Source organism: Amblyomma americanum, chromosome 4, assembly GCF_052857255.1.
Source record: "Amblyomma americanum isolate KBUSLIRL-KWMA chromosome 4, ASM5285725v1, whole genome shotgun sequence".
Classification (NCBI taxonomy): domain Eukaryota; kingdom Metazoa; phylum Arthropoda; class Arachnida; order Ixodida; family Ixodidae; genus Amblyomma; species Amblyomma americanum.
In genome coordinates, this window is record NC_135500.1 from 124,405,282 (window position 1) to 124,427,443 (window position 22,162).

A 22,162-nucleotide genomic window follows, 5' to 3' on the forward strand; every position below is an offset into this window, starting at 1 on the left:
ATATATATATATATATATATATATATATGCAGAACCAGGCGCAGAACGAGGCCTTCTAGGCGTCCGCGGTTATTCTAGAGCCCGGCAGCAGCACGCGCTCAGCGTTAGCGCTGCCGCTACCTCGTTGTCACATCTTCGTCTTTACAATGGCCACAGGGAATGAAAGGAGCCATCCTGGCGACTCAAGGCGTAGTGCAGATCAAGGGTTCATGGTAAGGCTTGAGGCGACTGACATGCACCGTTTCACGGCTACGACGGCGAAGGTCAGAGGAGGGTGTCAGTGGTTCGACGACATAGTTCACAGGGAAAGGTTGAGAAAGAACACGGTAAGGACCTGGATATTTGGCTTGGAATTTGGACGACAGGCCAAGAGAGCCAGCAGGGATCCAGAGCCAGACAAGTGAGCCGGGGGAAAGGGGTACGTGAGTTTGACTACCGGAATCCCGACACTCTTTTTGTCGGTTCTGGTCAGCGGACGTGAGGGAACGGGCGAGCTGGCGGCATTCCTCGGCATACTTGGCAATTTCAGAAGCAGTTGCGCAGTCAGCTGCATCAAGATGGTAGGGAATAATGATGTCAAGCATGCTTGTAGGTTCGCGGCCGTAAAGAAGAAAGAACGGAGAAAAGCCTGTGGTGGATTGGACGGCGGTATTATATCCATAGGTGACGACTGGAAGAACGAGGTCCCAGTTGGAATGGTCGGGACTGATATACATGGTGAGCATGTCACTGAGTGTCCGGTTAAACCGTTCGGTGAGGCCGTTGGTCTGCGAATGGTACGCTGTGCAGGTTCTGTGAACGATGCGGCACTCTTGCAGAAGCGCCTGGACAACCTCGGATAAAAACACACGGCCGCGGTCGCTCAGAAGCTCACGAGGGGCGCCGTGGCGGAGAATGAAGGAGGCCACGTCTCGCGCTGTAGCCGCCGGAAGAGCCGTCGTTTCAGCATAGCGCGTGAGATGGTCTATGGCGACTATGCCCCAACTGTGACATGAAGGGGTAGAGGGCAGGGACCCGTAAAGGTCGATGTCGACGCGACCAAAGGGACGGGCAGGGCAAGGTAATGGCTGAGACGGGCCAGAAAGGCGCTGTGACTGAGACTTGCGGCGTTGGCACGCAATGCATGAGTGAATGTACTTCCGTAAAAAGCTGTACATTCCACGCCAGTAGTACCGGTGCCGAAGTCGAGTGTAGGTTTTCAAAACACCAGCATGAGCAGTCTGGGGGTCGGCATGGACAGAGGCGCAGACTTCAGCTCGTATTTGGCGAGGGATGACGAGGAGCCATTTTCGACCGTCGGGCATGTAATTGCGACGATAGAGGAGACCGTCATGCAGAGTGAAGTGGCGGGCTTGTCGCCGAAGTGAGCGAGAGGCAGCTGCCGTAGGGGCGCCAGACAGATGGTGCACAAGAGATGTAATCCAGGGGTCCTTGCGCTGTTCCACAGGCATGTTTTCCGGGCGCAAAGAGGACAGCTCGGAGTCAATGCTCGAGATGGTCGCAGTGTCGGAAGGCAGCGGAGACCGGGAGAGGGCGTCAGCGTCAGAGTGCTTACGGCCAGAGCGATAGACGACTCGAATGTCGTACTCCTGGAGGCGCAGAGCCCAGCGGCCAAGGCGACCCGATGGATCCTTCAACGATGACAGCCAGCACAAAGCGTGATGATCGGTGACTACGTCGAAGGGGTGGCCGTTGAGGTATGGTCGGAATTTGGTTATCGCCAACAAAATGGCCAAGCATTCTTTTTCTGTGACGGAGTAATTGATCTCGGCCTTGGACAGCGTGCGCCTCGCATAGGCGACAACGTATTCTGGAAATCCAGGTATTCGCTGGGCGAGCACAGCACCAATGCCCACGCCGCTAGAATCCGTGTGTACTTCTGTCGGGACGTTAGGGTCGTAATGGCGAAGGATGGGAGGTGAAGTAAGGAGTCGACGTAGGCTAACAAAAGCTTCATCGCACTCAGAGGACCATGACGACAAGGAGTTCTGGGCTTGAAGCCGCGTCAAAGGCGAAATGATTGTAGCGAAATTTCGGATGAAGCGCCGAAATGAGGAACAGAGGCCAATGAAACTCTGCAGTTCTTTGAGAGTAGAGGGCTTTGGAAAGTCTGCAACAGCGCGAAGCTTTGCCGGATCCGGAAGGATGCCCGCTTTGGATACGACATGGCCGAGTACGGTCAGTTGGCGAGCGCCGAAGTGGCATTTCTTCAAATTTAGTTGCAGGCCGGCGGCGGTGAGGCAGGTCAACACTTGGCGCAGACGAGTCAGATGTGTGGAGAAGTCGACCGAGAAAACAACGATGTCGTCGAGGTAGCAAAGACACTTCTTCCAGCGCAAGCCGCGCAAGACGTTATCCATCATACTTTCGAATGTTGCGGGGGCATTGCAAAGACCAAATGGCATGACGTTAAATTCGTATAGTCCATCGGGCGTGACGAAAGCAGTTTTCTCACGATCGCATTTGGACATGAGGATTTGCCAGTATCCAGAACGCAGATCCAGGGACGAAAAGAATTCTGCACCTTGCAGACAATCGAGGGCGTCATCGATGCGTGGTAGAGGATAAACGTCTTTCCTAGTTATGTGTTTAGGCGGCGATAATCCACACAGAATCTTATGGAGCCATCTTTCTTTCGAACCAGCATGACCGGGGATGACCAAGGGCTGTGCAACGGCTGTATAATCCCACGCTGGAGCATGTCGTCCACTTGCTCGTTGAGGACTCGACGCTCTGTCGCTGACTCGCGATATGGGCGCTGTCGCAGAGGTGGATGGGAGCCGGTATCGATGGTATGGTGGACATGTGAAGAACGCCCGAGGGGAGACTGGCACGCGTCAAACGATGAACGAAATTGGTGTAACAGGTGGAACAGCTGGTCACGGTAGGGAGGAGTGAGATCTTGATCGATGGCGCTATACAGAATGTCAGAGGGCGGTGGGGGTGACAGGAGAACAAGAGTAAGAGAGTCCAGCGATGGCGGGAGAGCAGTTTCTCGGTCGTCGTCAAGTTGCAGAAGTTCAGCCGGTTCTACGCACCCAAGGCATTCACCATGAATCAGGGTCACTGGAGATGAGAGAGGGTTGCTGACGAGCATGGCTGTCGTTCCGGAGGTCACCGTGAGGACAGCGAAGGGTAGCGGCATGTTCTTGCGGCGAAGAAATAACTCCGAGGGGGTAAAGAGTACAGTTACAGCAGGTTGGTTGCGTGGTGAGGCGCACGAGAGGGACACAAGGACAGAGGAATTTGCCGGGAGCTCGACATCGTGAGACAGGTGTACTTTGGCCGGATATTCAGGAGACGGCGCGGCCGGGTAGGCGTTGGGCAGGGCAGAGAAAGTAACTTCGGCGCGGGCACAATCGACTACGGCGGAGTGCTCAGAAAGAAAGTCCCGTCCTAGAATTACGTCATGGGAGCAAGAGGAGAAGATCAGGAATTGAATGATGTACAAGACGTCTTGAATAACGACTCGCGCGGTGCAGGTTGCGAGCGGCTCGACCTGTTCGGCGGTAGCAGTGCGAAGAGAAAACTCCCGAAAATGGCGTCATGACTTTCTTCAGTTTTCGACAAAATTTCGCGTCCATAATTGAGACAGCAGCTCCTGTGTCCACGAGAGCACAGGTTGCAACACCTCCGACAAAAACATCAATAACGTTTGTTAGTGAGAGCAGAGGCCTTGTAGAGTTCCCAGGGGACGCAGCTCTTGCCTCGGGAACTGCGCTCATTAGTTTTCCGCAGCGGAAGGGCTGGCCCGACGGCGCATAGGAGATAGGGAACGGCGCCGCGGAGAAGAGGAACGATGAGTGGTGGCAGCCTGGCGGTTTTTGGAGAAGGCAGGAGGAGGCAATGGGTCCGTTTGCACGCGGGGTGGCTGTATGTAAGACCCATACGCAGATGGTGGCAGGACGTCAGCAGGCGAAGAAGGACGTCTGCGGCAGTAGCGGGCTACATGGCCGGCGAAACCGCAGGCTAAGCAAATACGCCTATTGTCGCGAGTACGCCACAAACGACCGTAGTGCGAGACTGCTGGCGTGAAGCGAGGCGACGGTTGTGCCACCTGAGCCCGATACGAGAAATCAGGCGGGGGCGTCGAAGGTGGCGGCGCTTGAGTGGCGTCTTGAAAAGGGCTCAAGGGATGGGATGGTGGTCTGGCAAGAACGGCGGCGTACGTAAGAGGGGAAGCCACAGGTTGCTGGGGCAGGGGTGGCAGGGCCTCCGCGACTTGGGCTCGGATCGTCTGCTGAAGGGTGGGAGACAGCGCTGGCGGGGGGTTCCGAACTCCAGAGATGAGCGCTAGTTGGCGTGCGATCTCCTCTCGAATGAACTTCTGAATGTCATGCCTGAGCTGCTGCCCTCCTGCGGTCTCGACATCAGCGGACAGGACGTCGGCAGGCTGTACGGTGCAACGAGTGAGGACGCCTTGCTTGCGGAGCTCCTCGTAGCTCTGGCACAAGCTGATGACGGAGGCCACGGTGGCCGGCTGCTTGGCTAGAAGCATTTGGAACGCATCTTCATCGATACCCTTCATGATACTTTGGATCTTATCAGCCTCAGTCATATCGCTGTTCACGCGCTTGCAAAGATCCACCACGTCCTCAATATAACTAGTAAATGACTCGCCAGGCTGCTGAGCCCGTTCGCGTAAGCGCTGTTCGGCGCGAAGTTTGCGCACGCCAGGACGGCCAAAAACCTCAGTGAAGCTCGTCTTGAACGTGGACCATGTGGCGATATCGGCTTCGTGGTTACGGAGCCAGAGGTTGGCGACATCAGCCAGGTAAAAGATGACGTTGTTTAGTTTCATGGCGTCATCCCAGCTGTTGTGCGTGCTGACCCGCTCGTAGGAATCCAGCCAGTCCTCGACGTCAGAGTCGCCGAGCCCACTGAAGACAGCCGGGTCCCGTTGTCGAGGTGTGCCGGAGCAGACAAGCGGAGCAGCCGGTGGCTGGGGAGCCAGGGGGGCGTTATTCGGCATTGCTGACGTTACAGTGCCGCTGTGGAGCTCCAGGACGGGATCAGGAGCAACCTCCACCACTTGAAAGGGGGTTTAATAGCCCAGGCACCACCAGAACCAGGGAGGCAGAACCAGGCGCAGAACGAGGCCTTCTAGGCGCCCGCGGTTATTCTAGAGCCCGGCAGCAGCACGCGCTCAGCGATAGCGCTGCCGCTACCTCGTTGTCACATCTTCGTCTTTACAATATATATATATATATATATCAAGGTAAGCATATAACTTAAATTGCTTGAATATATATATGTATATATATATATATATATATATATATATATATATATATATATATATATATATATATATATATATATATATATATATATATATATATATATATATGTATATATATATATATTCAAGCAATTTAAGTTAGATGCTTACCTTGATGCCTCCGGAAAAAAGCCCTCCTGGTTTACAATAAGATTTGTTCCACAGATATAGAAAGGGAATTCGATATTCCTAAAGAGAGAAATAAGACTGTCGTTAAAGCGTGAACGGTCCAGTTTCTAACTAAAGAAGCTGCTGCTTATCTTAGAAGAATTGCAAGAAAGGATCTGACTGACAAATACTTCTCAAAATACTAATAGCTAATCTTCTATTTACCGTTCCTAAAGCTTTCTTCTATTGTAGCTTGTGGCTGTCGAAGAGTGAAAATGACGGAAGGGATGATCACTGCCCTATGTGCACTAAAAGATTGCTGACTTCAAATTTTACTGCGTGCGTATTGTTTGAAATGACGCGTAGGACACTGGCAACATTAACACAGGATTTGAAATTCCCATATGTCTGGTAAATGATTTTTAACCGAACATATTCTGCGAAGTTTCGATTTAAAAATTCAAACTGCGGTAGTCGCGTCGCATGTAATTACGAGATGACATGAGGCGCACAAAAATTGCATTATAATAGATGTTAATTGAATTGCTGTCAATTGCGGTTTTCTAGCAGGCTAGCGCAAGAGGAACAGCCGACTGAAACGACAAATAAATCTTATTATTGTAACTTTTGCATGCTTCTCGGGATTTATAGCTACTTCTGATTCAGCGGCCAAAATTAAACTACTGAAACCGAAGAACCATGAGAGATAATAATTGTTTTTTTGGGGGGGAAGGAAATGGCGCAGTATCTGTCTCATATATCGTTGGACAACTGAACCGCGCCGTAAGGAAAGGGATAAAGGAGGGAGTGAAAGAGGAAAGGAAGAAAGAGGTGCCGTAGTGGAGGGCTCCGGAATAATTTCGACCACCTGGGGATCTTTAACGTGCGCTGACATCGCACAGCACAGGGGCGCCTTAGCGTTGTGCCTCAATAAAAACGCAGCCGCCGCGGTCGGGATCGAACCCAAGAGAACCATGAGAGAAGATATTGAATTTTACTATTATTTTACCTTCAATCCGAAAGCAAAAAAAACAAAGAATTGATTTTTGTCCACAAATATGGAAGGAATATCAGATTTATTTAACTGCCTGAAACCAGCACACACAAGCCGCTGGCCACAGTGCTTATATGCAACGTTACAGATATGACACGCTTGAGAAAAGAGATGATTGTAGTGAGTGTTAGTATGATTGTAACATATCAAGAAAAACCAGGCTCCTCTTGAGCTCCGTCAGAAAGACTGGGCACAATATTCGAATCTGAATCAAAACGTGGCAGCCCTATCAAATTCTAAGGCCACGCCATATTAGGTAAATGCAGCGAAGCCATAGTGAGCCACATGTGAAGGCCGACAGTGAAACGTATAAATGAGATAGAAATGTCTCCAGTACCTCTCTCTACGAGAAAAGACACTCGTATAAATAATAAAAGATTGCAACGACCGCTCCGAGCGCCTAGACCGAGGATTTTGCAACTTTTCGTCGTCAGCTTTATTTGCTTCTGCTAGCACGCGGACTGCTATCGCGACTCGCCGCTGAGGGACTTCAAATGAGGTGCAGTGCCGTAGACTCCCTTCCCCTCTTCCCGTACACACACACACACACACACACACACACACACACACACACACACACACACACACACACACACGCACACGCGCACGCACGCACGCACACACACACACACACGCACACACACGCACACACACACACACACAGACACACACACAGACACACACACAGACACACGCACGCACACGCACACGCACACGCGCACGCACGCATTCGTAGAGAGTCAAGGCGTAAACGTTGTCGCCATGGTGACGTGAAAGAACGCTTCGCAATCCGAGCGGACTTCGCCTTGGCTGGTCATCGCGCTTGCTCTCCTTGGGTGTCGGCAGAGGCACCACTGGGTCTACGTAGAGCACACTCGATATGTGGCAACGAAGAACAGCAGCCGCTGTACTGGGCGACCCCGTATAAGGTTTTCGTCGTTTTCCGCCTCCTCACGCGCCCCACTTCCCCTCTCAGCCTTCATTTTCTCGTACTCGGCGCTGTTCGCGTCGTCTAAGTACATCTCATCCGCCCACTCTCCTGACGCAAACTCGCTGAGCGCGACGCGATCCTGAATTGTCTCTTTATTACGTTCTTCATTGTTACGCATTTTACTTCTTCACGCTTATGTCGAGAGAATTTTCTGCGCTTTCGCACTGAACCCGGCTGTGGAACACACCTTGTCGCTATACGGTTACAGCGCACCTCTCTTCAAACGACCACCACGAGTGTGCCTTATTTCTTCGTAGATTCTGCCGTTACGTTTTCTTCATTGTGTTTCTTCTTTTATGTCCTCGGTTCGCATCTGCTTTTATAAATTTATTTTGTCTTTTTATTTTACTCTCATCGTAATAAATCCCTCCAGGGAGTAAGAGTTGGAAACGGACTTATCATACCGGTAGGGCGGGATCCGGGTGCGCGCTTCTAAATGGATCCGGAGGTGACAGCTACAGTGAGCGGCAATGCGCGCAGGGCGCTCATGATCCCCGGACGGGCGAAGTGGCCTGAAATCGAGAGCGAGGACAGAAAAGCTTAGGCACAGACGCGGGGAAGTTATGAAATAAGTGAGTGAATTCCCTATCAACGTTTCTGGAGATGAGCATGGCGACGACGTCTTCGCCTCCTCATGTCTTACAGCTCTTAGGACTAACATGAAGTAACAACGACGTTGCTATGGACGAACACTGACGCTCTTTCATTGTGTAAAAGGCACGAATGTTTAGTATGAAGAAGCATTCCCCTGAGAGGCACAATTGAGAGGTTGGAGTACTCACTCATTGCAGCGATTATTACGAGAAGGTTACGCAAAACGGAGCGCCAAAGAAAAGACTGGAAAAAGCGCTCCCTCTAAGTTCATGTTTCACGCGCAAACACACCAATCTGTAGCAACATATAAATATGTACACATGTAAACATGTAAAAACCATAGGTCAACTGGCTATCTACAAAATAATGCAAACGTCGTATTTAAATACCCAAGATCTCCATCAGTGAGTGAAATAGGCCTCTCTGTAGAGGGAGGTTTGGCGCATTTGTGCCGGCTATACGATTACCGCGTGATCGTTATTCACAAGGCTTAAAAGATTGCAACGCGAGAACGTTTCGCAGAGTGGTGAACCTCCCGCTATAGCGTATTGGTCATGGTTAGGTACACAACACAACACTCCGCCGTTTAGATCCTCGGCGCCTTACTGAAGCCAAGATTCTGGGTCCTTGGAGTAAGCCTTCATCGCAGAGGACAGCTTTGAAGGCACTTTTAAAGTTCTTGAAGGACTCGGGAATGAGCGCACGCTTGTGAGCTATCAGAGTGTGCCCTGTGTACCCTGCAAGTAATGGCCAACATACATGCGTAAAAGTGATCATCTCCCTTTAGGCAGAGACTTTACTCTATATTTCCAATGGGTGCCCTCTCACATAAGAGTCAACGGTAATGAGGTGGCAGACAATCTCGCTCATAAAGCTCTCCCATCAAAAAAAAGTATCTCAAGATGGGAAAAGTCTCTACAGGAATACGGTGCTCGATCATTTCAGTACCCTGTGGAGTGCGTCCCACAAGCCATGTGTGACGAAGGGACTGAGAAGATCCCAGGCGACTCTACTACATTCAATTCGCACGGCCTCTGCTCGCACTCCTGCATGGATGCATAAGAGAGGCATAGCATCGTCTCCGCTCTGTTCTTTATGTGGTGTGTGCGGGGATATCGAACATTATAGTATGTACTGCCCAGAGTACAACCCGAAAAGGTATGTGATGTTCGCTTCCTTCAAAAAGACAGGAACCCTTCCCAGTACAGTTCAGGACATTGTCTACCCGAGTGCAAACCAGACATGCAGAAGGGAGGCTGCACGCCTTCTTTGCTGCACATTTCTGCAGGGCACGGATCTTGTTTCTAAATGGTGACAGCAGGAACGGACTATGTCCTATTGTGATTGAATTTGTGCGTAGATGGCGTCTTCCGGAGTGGACTACGTTATACTGTGAGTGAATGTGTGCATGGATTGTGGCAATGCAGTGGCTTATGTTCTACTGTGACTGAATACGTGCATAGATGGTAACTTCTGAAGTGGACGGGGATGTGGACTGTGTGGATTGATTGTGTGCATAGATGGTGACTGCATGAGAGAATGTGTGCTATTATAAGAGACTGTGCGCATAGCGGGGTAGGTAGGACATGCTTTAGGACATTATTAATATAGAAGGGACGCTACGGTGGAGTAATTGCCGGCAGATAAAGCAAGGCTAACCCTATCTGTAGCATTCAACACCTCAACTCAACTCAACTGATCATCTCCCCTTGTTCTCTCCCCTTTCTATCTCTCCCTCCGTTCCCCTTCCCACGTGTAGGGTAGCATACCGGGCGCTGCCTAGTTAACCCCCCTGCCTTTCCGTTTGTCTTTCTCTCTCTCTGTTAGGTACAATGCGTAAAAAAATACAATGTAAGTTGTTGCGTTACATACGATAGTTGGAAACAGATTGAACAGCGCTAACAGACAAGGCACAATAAATTCCCTCTCTCTTACGTTCTTTCTCTTAGCGCTGTCCATTCGGTTTCCAGCAACATGCACCAAAAAACCCGACTAAGCCCTGCTCTTTCATACATGCGCTATTACACACGAGGCGAGGGAAGTGAAGACTCCTCTTAACGAAACCCAATACGTTTGGGATATACGATGATAAATTTATAATGTATTTTAAACATAATTTGTTTTCATAAATGCACTAAAAATATTCCGGAAATAGGTTCCTGAAAATTTACGCTTGCTATTTGAAATATATTCTTAAAATTTTCATGAAATACGTCACTTAAAGCATGTTTCGTGCACGTTTCAAATACGTGAAAAACATGCATGCAGTTTTAGTATCTTGTCAATGCGTTAAATGTGTGCTTTCGTAAATATGAAATTAATTCACCCGAAGTATAGTTTAAATTTTAGTACCGTGCAGTCCTTTTAAACATATATGAAGCACACTTTTAGCTGCCGTAGAACAATCCACTGCCCGAAGTCGCGTTTCGGGAAATGTCCTTTGCATGTTGGTAACGTATTGAAAGTGTACTTTCGCAAATGCGACATTAATTAGTCCAAAGTATACTTCACTTGTAAATTTTGAGCTGTCCGCGTAAATGTTTTTCCTGCACACTTCAAGCTGCCGTTGAACAGTTAGTGCTCGAAATTGTGTTTCGGGAAATGACATCTTGGCAGTGTATTTAAAGTGTACTTTCGTAAATACGAAATTAATTCGCCCGGCGTATACTTCAATTCCAACGAATGAGCTTTCCGGTTAAACATATTTGCAGCACACTGCAAGCAGGCGTTGAACAACCTGGAGCTGGAAATCGCGTTTCGGGAAATTGCATTTGCATGTTGGAAATGCATTTAAAGTGTGGTTTCGTAAATACGAAACTAATTCGTCCAAAGTATACTTTCGTTCTAACAATTGGGCAGTCCGCGTCAGTCTACTTGCACCATACTTCAAGCTGCCCTGGAACAACCTAGTGCTCGAAACCCTGTTTTCGGGAACATTGAAAACTCTCCCTTTTCTGTCGTCCATTCCATTATGGTAACTTCTAGCAGGAAGGTAATCACCACTTATTGAAATTACGTGTGGACAGCGTGATAGCATTGCACCGGCAAGGGCGCCATGCGCAACTTCGGGCCCGAACATGCCAGCGAAAAGGACCCCGATTGGCAGCGCCGACTGGCTCCTATAGACGCCCATGTATTTGTTTGTTGACAGTTTGACTCCTGGCCGATGCCTGACGCAAGTTACGACTGCAATTCGGTTCTAGATAGACCGCAGATTTGAAAGCGACCACCCCGACACTTGTGCGACAGTTTGGGGGCCCACAGTATTTGCTCAAAACGCACCTCACCGGGCAAGAAAATGTGTTTCCTCTCGGGGGGTATATATAATCCAAGCATCACTGTTGTCGGATATGTTCGTGTTTGCTGATGTCACTTTCCGTCGGCATTTCCTGTGCGGCGACATCTTTCCCGTCCAGGTCCCGTCACGTCACCTTCCACTGTAATATATTTCTTGATGACAGCGCGTTTTCTCTGGGATTGTCTGTCTGAAAAACCGCAAAAAGCACTCGACGGCAAGTAGCTGGCTTGTCCGAAACAAACCCTCCGAGTCGTGGAGGAGCCCGAGGTAGCTGACCCCGCGTTAGGTTTTCCTGTCTCCGGCGGTCGGAGCCTGTTGCGCTTATGGGTGGTCGGGCATCCCGTGAGCGGGGCCGCACCATTGGGCAATCTTGACACTCTCCCTGTCCTGGCCAGGCAGGCCAGTAATGGAGTCGAGATAAATGAAGGATCAGAGCAAAAACTCGCTGTCCCCATTCCCATCCATATTCCCATAACCCGTTCATCCAACCCCTTCCGCAACGTCCCAGGGGAGATCAGGGGAGTCTCTACGGGCGCGCTCCCCCGGCAGTGGGTCCCTATGTAGCTTTTTACCCCCCTCATTTTTTTTTCCATTTTCCCCACCTACGGGTGGAAAAATTATATCGTTGCCTTCGGGGCTTTTAATTTATTTTCAGATTGGATTACTCCTGTTGTGCGTAAGTGGTGCAGGCAGGGGCTTGTTATTTTTCATTGATTTTAGGTCGCCCCAACATAACAAATGTCTCCTGATGCTTATAACCAGTTCAGTCATTACTTCTGCTGTTCACAACATTGATCAGTGCTATCCGGTGAAACCTTTTAATGTATTAATTGTATATTATTAGTGTATTTTTCATGTAGCGTAATGTATTTATGTATATTTTTAGTATATCTTTAATGTAGTTCTTGTATATTTTGATTAGATCTTTTATGTATAATAAATATACTAAGCAGAGAGGAAACGAATTTTTTTATGCTTGTAAGAATGTTCAAAATATAACTTCCATCACAATTAGAAAGCATTCGTATTGCAATTTAAGTATAAGGACCAAAACATGCAAAATAATATGAAATAGATATAATATGTTTGAAATGAATTTTTAGCGCAGCCTTTTTTGGCTAAAGGTCCTCACGTTAATTGCATCGAAAAACCGCGACGGATTTCTGGTAGCTACTTGAAATGCACAAATATGCAGCCACGTGAACATAATTAAGCAGCTAATAGGTTTCTAGCGACAACTGGGTCGACAGCGCTTTCGGCATGTTGATCCATGTGCTATTATTTGTGCATTGAAGCACAAAGATCCGCCCCTCTCATCAAACACAACTAAGACACTTCGACATCCACGGGCTTTACCACGGTCTGAATCAGAGCGGGAGAGCATTATAAAGCTCAAATTCTCTCCCCCCCCCCCAAAAAAAAAAAAGACGACAAAATGTTCTAGTAGAGCGCCATGCGAAGGGGTAAAAATTACTTACAAATCATACGGCATCAAATATAACATGAAACTCATAAACACACGTATAGCTTGCGTAACTAAACGTACATGGCTCCTGCAGGAGTAGGAGAGAAAGACCAAATTACGAAAGCTTGTTGCTCAGCGCCCCGCAACTTTTATATGTGAATTCAAATTAACTTGGTAATCGACTTCGAAACTTGTAGATTGGACAGCCGTCGCCGTAGCAAAGTTTGTAGAGCACCGAACACGAAATTCCGAGGTCTGGGATTCGAATCCTACCGGCGGCACGTGGTTCCTTTTCTTCTACTTTCTAATGAATTATAATCAAAATAATCACCCTACTGACCTCCCATTGGTGAAAAGCACGAATAAAAAGAACATCCCCTCTGCTCCTTGTTTCGGCGACTGATGGCTTCCGCCATATACCCCTTAGGCTGCTACCGTGTGCATATAGGTAAAACACGTCTGCAGAGCAAATATTTCATTTCTTTTGTGGAAACAAGAAATAATACACAAGACGACTGCACACTAAAGCAATGCATAGACTCCTCGCGCAACCAAGTGCAGCTCGGAAGTGCCGCGGTCACAATTTAGCAGACTTTTCACCTTTAAGCAGCTATGTTTAGCGGAGCCTAGCAGTACAGCCACAAGGGGCGCAAATTAATACCACGGAGCTCTGAAGACCTGCATCAGAGGGAATTTCACCTGCTCTTGCGCTGCTACAGACCGCAGCCTGGACGTCACGTATGACATCGCTGACGTCAAAGTAGTCTCTTCAGACACGCGTGTTCGGAGTCTCCAACAAAGCAAATACCTTTCTGCCGTGGCGTGGCTCATTAGTGCGGCGCGCCGTTCCCAGTCACGATGCGAGGCAGACGACGATCCATTTTCGTCCGTTTTCGTGCAGCAGGACTGGCAGCACGGCGCATTGCACATCTTTGGCATTAGTAGTCACGATCCCACGTACGATTTCACCAACACTACTCAAAATGACCTAAGATATTAAGCAACAATTCATCACGATGCAACCGCGTCACATCAGTGCCAAATGATCCGCGCCCTCCACGCTGAGTTTAGTTGAGTTGAGTGGTTGTAAACAACCGTTGGGATTAACCTTGCAGTTGCTGCCGGCAATTGCTCCACCGTAGCGACACTTCAATAGAAATCACAGAAACACTGTCCGCAAAAACCCAAATAGACACTCCTGAGGTCACCATGTGGAGGCCAAATCCGTGTCCTGCAGGTAAAGTAGAAGAAGGCGAGAAGCATCCCTTCTACTCGACTGGCTCCCGCGCGGGAAAACAATGTCCTGAAGAGAACTGTGAGGAACTCCTGCCTTCTTGAGGGATCCGAATAACACAGCCCGTTCCGCGTAGTATAAAGTACAGCACAAGAGGTAATGTTCTATGTCACCACACACACCACACGTTGAACACAATGGTGACAACGCTAGGCCAGTCTTATACATCCATGCCGGCGTACGAGCAGAATCCGTGCGAACGCGGTGCAGCAAAGTGGCTTGGTACCTTTTGAGACCCTTGGTCACACATGGCTGATGAGGAGAGCTCCACAAAGAACTGAAGTGGCACAACACCACATCTCTGAACATTTGCTTGACTTCATGAGGGACTCCATGTACTGGAATCCCGGAGAGAGCTGTATGGGCGAGGTTGTCTGCTATCTCGTTGCCTAAGACACCTATTTGCGAGGGCACCCATTGAAAGCGTATAGAGAAGCCTTTGTTATGTAAATTCTGCACCAAACGTAGGGATCTAAGACTCAAAGCATCAGTGGGGAACCCGTACTCTAACCTTTGAAGGGCAGATTTTGAATCCGTAATTATGACAGTAGGTTGAGGCGTACAACACAGTAGCTTCTTTAGAGCTGCCTCAATGGCAACGCTTTCGGCCATTGTGGAGGACACGACTTTAGTAAAACGAACAGACCAATCATACTTCAAAGACAGAATATGAAAACCAGCTGCACTAGATCCTCTGACCTTGTCCACAGAGCCGTCTGTAAAAATTTGAAGATGACTTGCATATTCGGTCTCAAGATGTTTCATTACGAGCGAACGCATTTCCGCTAAAGGAGAATTCCGCTTAGCGCGAACGTGGGGAATCGTCAAGGGACAATCGAGGCTCGGAAAGGACCAAGGTGGCTTCAACGTCTTAGGTCGATCTCGAAGGTCGAGACCAAGGGAACGAAGAGTATTTAAAGCCAAGTACGCCCGGGACTCAGATCTCTTTCGAAGGCGCTGTAGAAGCGCTCTCCCGGGAACAGTCTCTCTGAGGCGGCCAATTTGCAGCAAAAGTCTTTGTGAAGCGGCTAACCGAACAGGTTTCGATTGAGACTCATACAGTACTGCATTGTTTGGAGCAGCCTGCGGAACGCCGAGAGCCCTCCTTAGTCCCATTCTGTGCAAAACTTCAAGGCGTTCCAGCTGCGATACCGAGGGGGAAATTAAAGGGAGCTGGTACATTATGCGACTTGTCACCAGGGCATCGTGAAGCCTGATCATTGAAGCAGGATGGTTTCCCCATTGCTCACTAGCAACTCTACGAAGCACATTGAGACGCGAAGATAGTGAAGCCACAACGAGTCCACAGCTCGTCGCCACTGTAGACGTCAATCAATAGTGACGCCCAAAAAACGTATGTGGTTAACCTGACGAAGGCAAGACTGATCAAGGTCCATGCTCAGCCGCGCATACCGTCGTCCTCTACCTGGAAACAGGACGAAGCCAGATTTTTCCACCGAGAGAGTCAACCCAACACCTTGAAGGTAACTTTTAACTGAAAGCACGGCCTGTCGCGCTAATAGAGCTAGCTAAGCGTTTGTGTTGATATCCGGTTAACCAAAGACAAATGTCGTCTGCATATATCGACATATGGACATGCCTACAATGTTTTTGCACTTTTGCGGGAAGACCAGCCATGACAACATTAAAGAGCGTTGGGGACAGGACAGTACCCTGAGGTACCCCTCGCGATACCGCCTTTTCGGAGCTCATTGTACTGCCTAACCGCACTCGAAATTTACGATCACTGAGAAATGAGTGAATGAATCGCAGAAGATAGCCCTGTACGCCTATGACCTGCAGACTATTCAGTATTGAGCTCTGGAGGACGCTATCATAAGCCTTTGATACGTCTAGGAAAATAGCTAGTGTTGAAAGTCCAAAAGCACTCGGATGTTCAATGTGGCTTATTAAGTCCAGGACGCTATCTTGCGCGCTTAAACCTGTGCGGAATCCAGTCATGCATGTTGGTAGTGCCCTTCTATCCTCAAGCCACCAAGACAAACGCTTGCTTGCCATCTTCTCCATGAGCTTAGCCACACACGACGTCAGCGATACAGGACTATACGAGGCCGCGTCTGTCATCTCTTTGCTGGCCTTCAGCAGTGGGACAACCAAGCCACCTTCCATGAAGGGGGAACGTCACCAGACTCCCACACTCGATTGAGATAGGTTAGTAGCATCTTCCGGTGTTCCAGAGGCAGGTTCTGCAACATTTGATTGGTAATGCCGTCAGGACCTGGTGCACAGCGACGCCGCAGGCTGCGGAGCGCTGTCTGTAGTTCTCGAAGTGTGAACGGGGCGTCCATAACAGACAGAGACGTAGCAGGCAGAGCGCAGGGATGAATGCCTGGTCTGGAATTTACAAATGCATCCGCAAATTCCTCTGCCAAGCACACGAGATGTTTCTGCGTGCGCAATGCAAGCGCCTCGAAAGGTTTACTCGGACGAGAGCCACCAGCAAGACTGCCAACGACACGCCAAATTCTCGTTATCGGTGAGGAAACAGTCAAACTAGCGCAAAAGGATGCCCACTGGGACCTGCAGAGCTTGTTCGCATGACGTCTAATGGCAGAGTTGAGCCTTTGAAAGTTGTCTTCAAGGCTCTGTCGTCCTTCTTCCGCAACAGTTGTCGCTCCGCCCTTCTGCGCGCTGCGCAGAGGTTCCTGAGTTTTAAATCCGGAGTCGGAAAATGATAAGGTAGCTTGAGCGCCGTGGTAGCAGCCATCTTAGCATAAATCATTTTGTCTGTCACATCACCGGAAACACAGCCTAAGTGCTCCCTGTATTTGTCCCAATTAACAACATGGCAAATTTTAGGACCACGCAGATGGAAGTCGGCAGTAAACACAAATATCGGTAGTGATCACTTCCCATTCAGTCAGCTCTAGTTGACCACTGCACACGGACGTCAGGTGAATGTAAGGTTAGGTCTATAGATGTGGGTGAGGTTGGAGGCCGAATGAAAGTGGGACTTCCGTCATTGGCCACGCACAGGTCCAACTGTCGATGACTTCTACAAATTGGCGTCCGCGAGGATCTGTGTTCCTGTCACCCCAGGCAGGGTGGTGGGCGTTGAAGTCACCGCAGATGATTCTGGGTGCTGGGCAGTGGTCACAAAGTTGCTGGAGGAACAAAGCCATATCGACCTTCTTCCGCGGGGACACGTATACTGATGCAATGGACAGAGATCGGAAGGCGAGCCGAATCCTCACAGCCACTACCTCAATACTGTCGGTGCAAAGATCGGTGACGTTCAAAGCCACATGAGGAATCTCCCTTCGAATGTAAAGGGCGGCACTTCCTGCGGGAAAAGTCTTTATGCAGCAATTCTTGTGGGCGACGTATCCCGGCAAAAACCTCCCGCTTGGCAAGCCAGCCTCCGAGAGGGCCAGTACTGGAACACAGGTCTCTTTTAAGAACAATTTTAGTTCTGCTAATCGACTTATAATCCCAGCGCAGTTCCATTGCATGATAAACGGCACTTTTCTAGGGTTTTTAGTTGCAACAGGTTGAAGAAAACTAGCCATCTAGGAGTTGAAGTTCTCTGCGAAGGCGGTGATCAAGGTCTCAATGGAAAGCACCAGCTGTATAAAGTTCTTCAAAGTGCCAGGCTGCATCGCTTGGCTATATGAACGCAGGACATCAAACAAAACGCGTAGAAGGTCGGAGAGATTCCGGCTTTTGAGCTCCTTATTTTGCTGCACGCACTGGCGCACCATTTCGACAAAAGACAGGCACTGGGACCCACTCTTGGCCACGGTAGCTGGTGTCTGCATCTCTTTTAAGGCAAGGGGATGTCCTCCATGTTGTCGAGTCTTGCTGTGATCTGGTCGCTGAGGAACATGGACACTTTTTGCAGAGGCAGATCGAACAGCCAACTCACCCTCGGAGACCGTTGCCGACTTGCTCGGATCAGGTCGTGCAGCGACGTCGCTTGCTACCACGTCCCGAGCTTCCGACTCGAGCGCAGGGAACTCTTCACTTCCATGTATCGGCTTCTCAGTAGGTTGTGGTTTGGGGCCACTAATGAAAGACTTGCGACGGTGTAAGGCGCTTACACGGAATGTGCAGCCAATGAAACTCGCTGGATGGTCACCTCCACAACTAGCGCAAGCAAAATCTGCCTTGCACTCTTTGTAATCATGGCCACCACCACACCGCTTGCACCGTTGATCTTTGTTCCAAACTCTCGCTACATGTCCAAAGCGTTGGCACCTGAAGCACCGGGGAGGAGTTTCAACGAACTCGTGGACTGCATGTTTGGTGAAACCAAGGTCAATTATTCCAGGGCGCTCGGTGTTGGGAGCAAACGTTAGCACAGTAGAGTTTGTAGGCTTCGCTGCCCATTGTTGTTCTCCAGGCTCCACCCGGCGCATTAACCGTCGCACGTGCAGAACTCCTTGCGGTTTCAAGTAGTGAAGAAGGGCACTTTCCGAATGCCACACTGGTACTCCCCTTATAACACATGTGTTAGTCATGTAGGAGTGTGGCAACCGGGCTTGAACTCGTATGCCACAGATCTGAGAGCACCGCAGAAGAATGTCTACTTGCTCTTCCGTTAAGATATCAATATGAAGAGCCCCTTGCGTTGTGAAGCGACTGCGAGTCGGAGCAGATCCCAGTAGTACTTTAATATCATCGAACAGCCTGATAGGGTTGCACTCTCTGAAGTCAACACCTTTCTCTTTTGGCTGAACTATCACTGGGATGCCGACTGTCCAGTGCTTCCGATGACGCACCACTTTGAAGCCATCGTTGTCCATTTCCGCCATGTCAGCCACTTCCTCGTCAGAGGCGACGATAGTTGAGTCGTCCCCACTGAGCGATGATGACGCACTGCACTGCTGGACGTCCCTGATGACTGGCAGATCCCCGCCATGTGATGCCATGGCCGCCTCCACCCCACTGGGCTCCTTCGGATGGCGCTGTCCCTTTAAGGATACCGGCGCCGGAGCTGCCGTACCCTTCCCGTAGGGACAGTACCGCCTTAAAGACGCGGCCGTCTTCCAAGGATGGAAATAACCTAGTTAATAACTAGAAAATAAGGCAAAATTACTGAGCTGAGGTGACGAAAGATCGAGCAGCGTCGTCTTCCTCTTCGTCCCCCCCTCCACGCTTGCCCCTACTAGAACAATTGCGCCAGAGCACGGTCATCTCTGTCAGCGCACAAAGCCATCTCACAGCTTTGCACTGGAGCTTCTTGACAGAAAGCTATTAAAGGACTCTGATAATATGAAAAGCAGAAGCTGGAAAAAAAAGTACTGCGAACCTTCCTGTTAAGAGTAGGCTGCAGACAACATAAATCAGGTGTTTCAGTGAAGCAGGATAATAATTTTTAAATATAGAGCTTTTGATATAAAGCGAGACTTCTTGCTGCATAGTAATACCAGTGATGGCTGACGTACAAAACCTGCGCATCATGTTAACAAGTAAACTTATAAGCAGAAATCTAATAGCTAACGTTCGAACTATTGAATAGGCGCCTGATTGAAATTAGAGGTTTGTAGATACACGTTAATACTAACAATATCAGTTTTTAGAATTTTGAAAACGCAATTACCCTCGCCCCTGTGGCTTGACTAATTTGGGCCACTTCTCGTGCCATTCGAGAACCGCGCGCTTGGGGGAGGGCGCCGAGCAATGTCAATCAAATCGCGAAAGTCCGTGACGAACGTATAGCAGGATATTCTCTGCCTCGCGCATGCTAGAGCAGTGAAGTAGAAAGGAGCGGGGGGAACCCCTTATTCTAGTTTCTTTTTATAGTCGTCCTGGCTCCTCATCTCCCAATCTGGGATGGGTTCGTTTTCTACGTTCTACCAACTCGGGTATCCCTATTCTAGTTGGTGGTGACTTCAACGGCGCACACACTGCGTGGGGTTACCCATCGGATTCCTCAAGGGGTTCACACATCCAAGGGAGCTTTTCAGATCATTCCTTTCAACTTTTAAACCACCCGAATACTTCTACCCGCCCACGAGGTGGCCCGTATTCACCTGATTTGACTTGGTGGTTTTTTTTTTTTTTATTCGAGAAGTGTGCCATGAGGCATAAGTTGAAAAAGGAAAGGGGGGAAGGAATGCACGGGATTGAAAGTTAAAAGAAGGAGTGAAGAACCGTTGCGCTGAGGTAGCCGCAGAGGTTGTTAATGAAACGGTTGTCCATTGTCCACTTCACGAAGTCACTTTCGCGGTTCCACCGCAGGCCCACCTCCCTGAGGAGCCGTTTTCTGATAGCAGCCGTCGCTGGGCACGTCCACAACAAGTGCCGCACATCACATATGTCCGGTGCAGCGCCACAGTGAGGGCACCTGTCAGGTAGTGGCAGATCTTTGGCACGCCACCGATGACGGACAGATGGTGTCAGAGCCGCCCCTGCCCGAATCCGGCGCACGGATACCTCCTCCTGCCGAGTAAGACTACGGGGGAGAGGGTGCGAACACGAAGGAATTAGAGCGCGTGTTCGCTGGCGCAGAACTTCGGAATCGGAAACGTGGGACAGGAACGGATCTGGGGGAAGAGGGGAAGGTGGCGGATCGTCTAATGTATGAAGATGAGTCATAGCATCCGCTTGAATGTTATGTGGATCCTGGGCATGGCCGCGAATCCAGTGTATGCGCACAGGACATGGATACTTTGCGCAGAGCACATGAATAGATTGTGAAATCTGGAACGTTCGTCGAACAGCCTTCAGCTGTTTAAGGGCGTCGCGGGAGTCGGTGTAAATGTGAACTGTATTGAATGTTGGAACGAGCGGAAGGAAAGCAATGGCATTGTAAATGGCTTGAAGTTCCAATGCCAGGGGAGTGCACGTATCCGCAGTATACGTCGCGCGAGAGTTGAGATGCGGATGAGATGGACTATACACAGCAGTAACTCCCCTCTCTGCAGAATGAGATGCATCCGTGTATAATATGCACCCTTCAGGCAGATACGCTGCTGATACCGACGGGGAAACAGTGGGGCGATTGTCAGTGAGCTGGCAATAGGACCACGGTGGAAGTGTCTTTAAACGATGAAGTTTGAGAGACTGTTTTCGAGCTCTATTTGCCACCCGTTGGTCAATGATCTCACTGAGTGTATTAAGTTGGGCGAACTCCTGTAGCACAGGTATGGGTGTTAAACGAGGCAGATATGTTATGACGCGCATAGCCTCACGATTGATAGCTTCAAGGGAGTCCCACTGTCTGCGGGTGAGACGTTGAAATTGAGCCTGGTATTAGGCCCCGGTAACCCTCGTTGGGCTGTTGATTCTGATACTTGGGGTAGCGATCACAGCCCTATTTTTATCTCCCTCACGCCTACGCGTCTACAGAAAATACGCCGCACTGTACGAATAACTTCATGGGATTCTGTACGCGCAGACAATCATTTATCTACATTCAGCCCCTCTTCAGCATTGTCTACTCTATCTGCTGTTCTCGCTACTCACACTATTACCACTACTGTAAATGAAGACGACCCAAAACCGGACATACATCTCTTGAACATGTGAGCTCTTCGTCGTCAGGCGGATCTTTACGCTACTCGTCACCCCGGTGACCCTTCGGCTCTTCCTACTCTTCACCGCGCTACCGCACAGGCGCGGCGCTATGCAAAGCGGCTAGGCAGGCAACGCTGGGCTGCATGGTGTGCCCGCCTGTCCTCTACGTAGGGCAATCGACATCTTTGGAGAGGGTTTCACGCCATGGAGCGCCCTTCTCAGGTTGCAGATTACACAGAGAGCATTCGCCTCGCGCTAAATGTGGATGAGGACACATTTGCACAACAAGCGGCCCGTCAATTTTTTCCAAACCATGACTGCACCGCTACGTCTCCACTTGACTTATCGGTAACAGAGCCCCCCGATGGGATTACTTCTGACCTCACCATGGCAGAGCTGCTGGCCTCCATTGACCGTTTAAAAACTACTACAACTCCCGGGCACGACGGCATACCTAACTCCTTATTCCGTAACTTGGAAGGGAGGGCTTTGGAAACCCTACTTGATACTTTTAACGAAGTGTGGCTTTCTGGCGTCATGCCGGGAGACTGGAAGCATTCTCTTGTGGTTCCAATCCCCAAGTCAGGTCAGCCGC

General features: G+C 49.6%; 1 protein-coding gene across 1 annotated transcript; it reads right to left on the minus strand.

The window, feature by feature from the left end:
• Nucleotides 1-3,724: 3,724 nt before the first annotated feature.
• On the minus strand, nt 3,725-5,034 carry LOC144129805 (uncharacterized). The gene has a single exon (XM_077663874.1). The coding sequence runs from the start codon at nt 4,970-4,972 to the stop codon at nt 3,725-3,727; it is 1,248 nt and encodes a 415-aa protein (XP_077520000.1). The 5' UTR covers nt 4,973-5,034.
• Between the last annotated feature and the right edge of the window lie 17,128 nt (nt 5,035-22,162).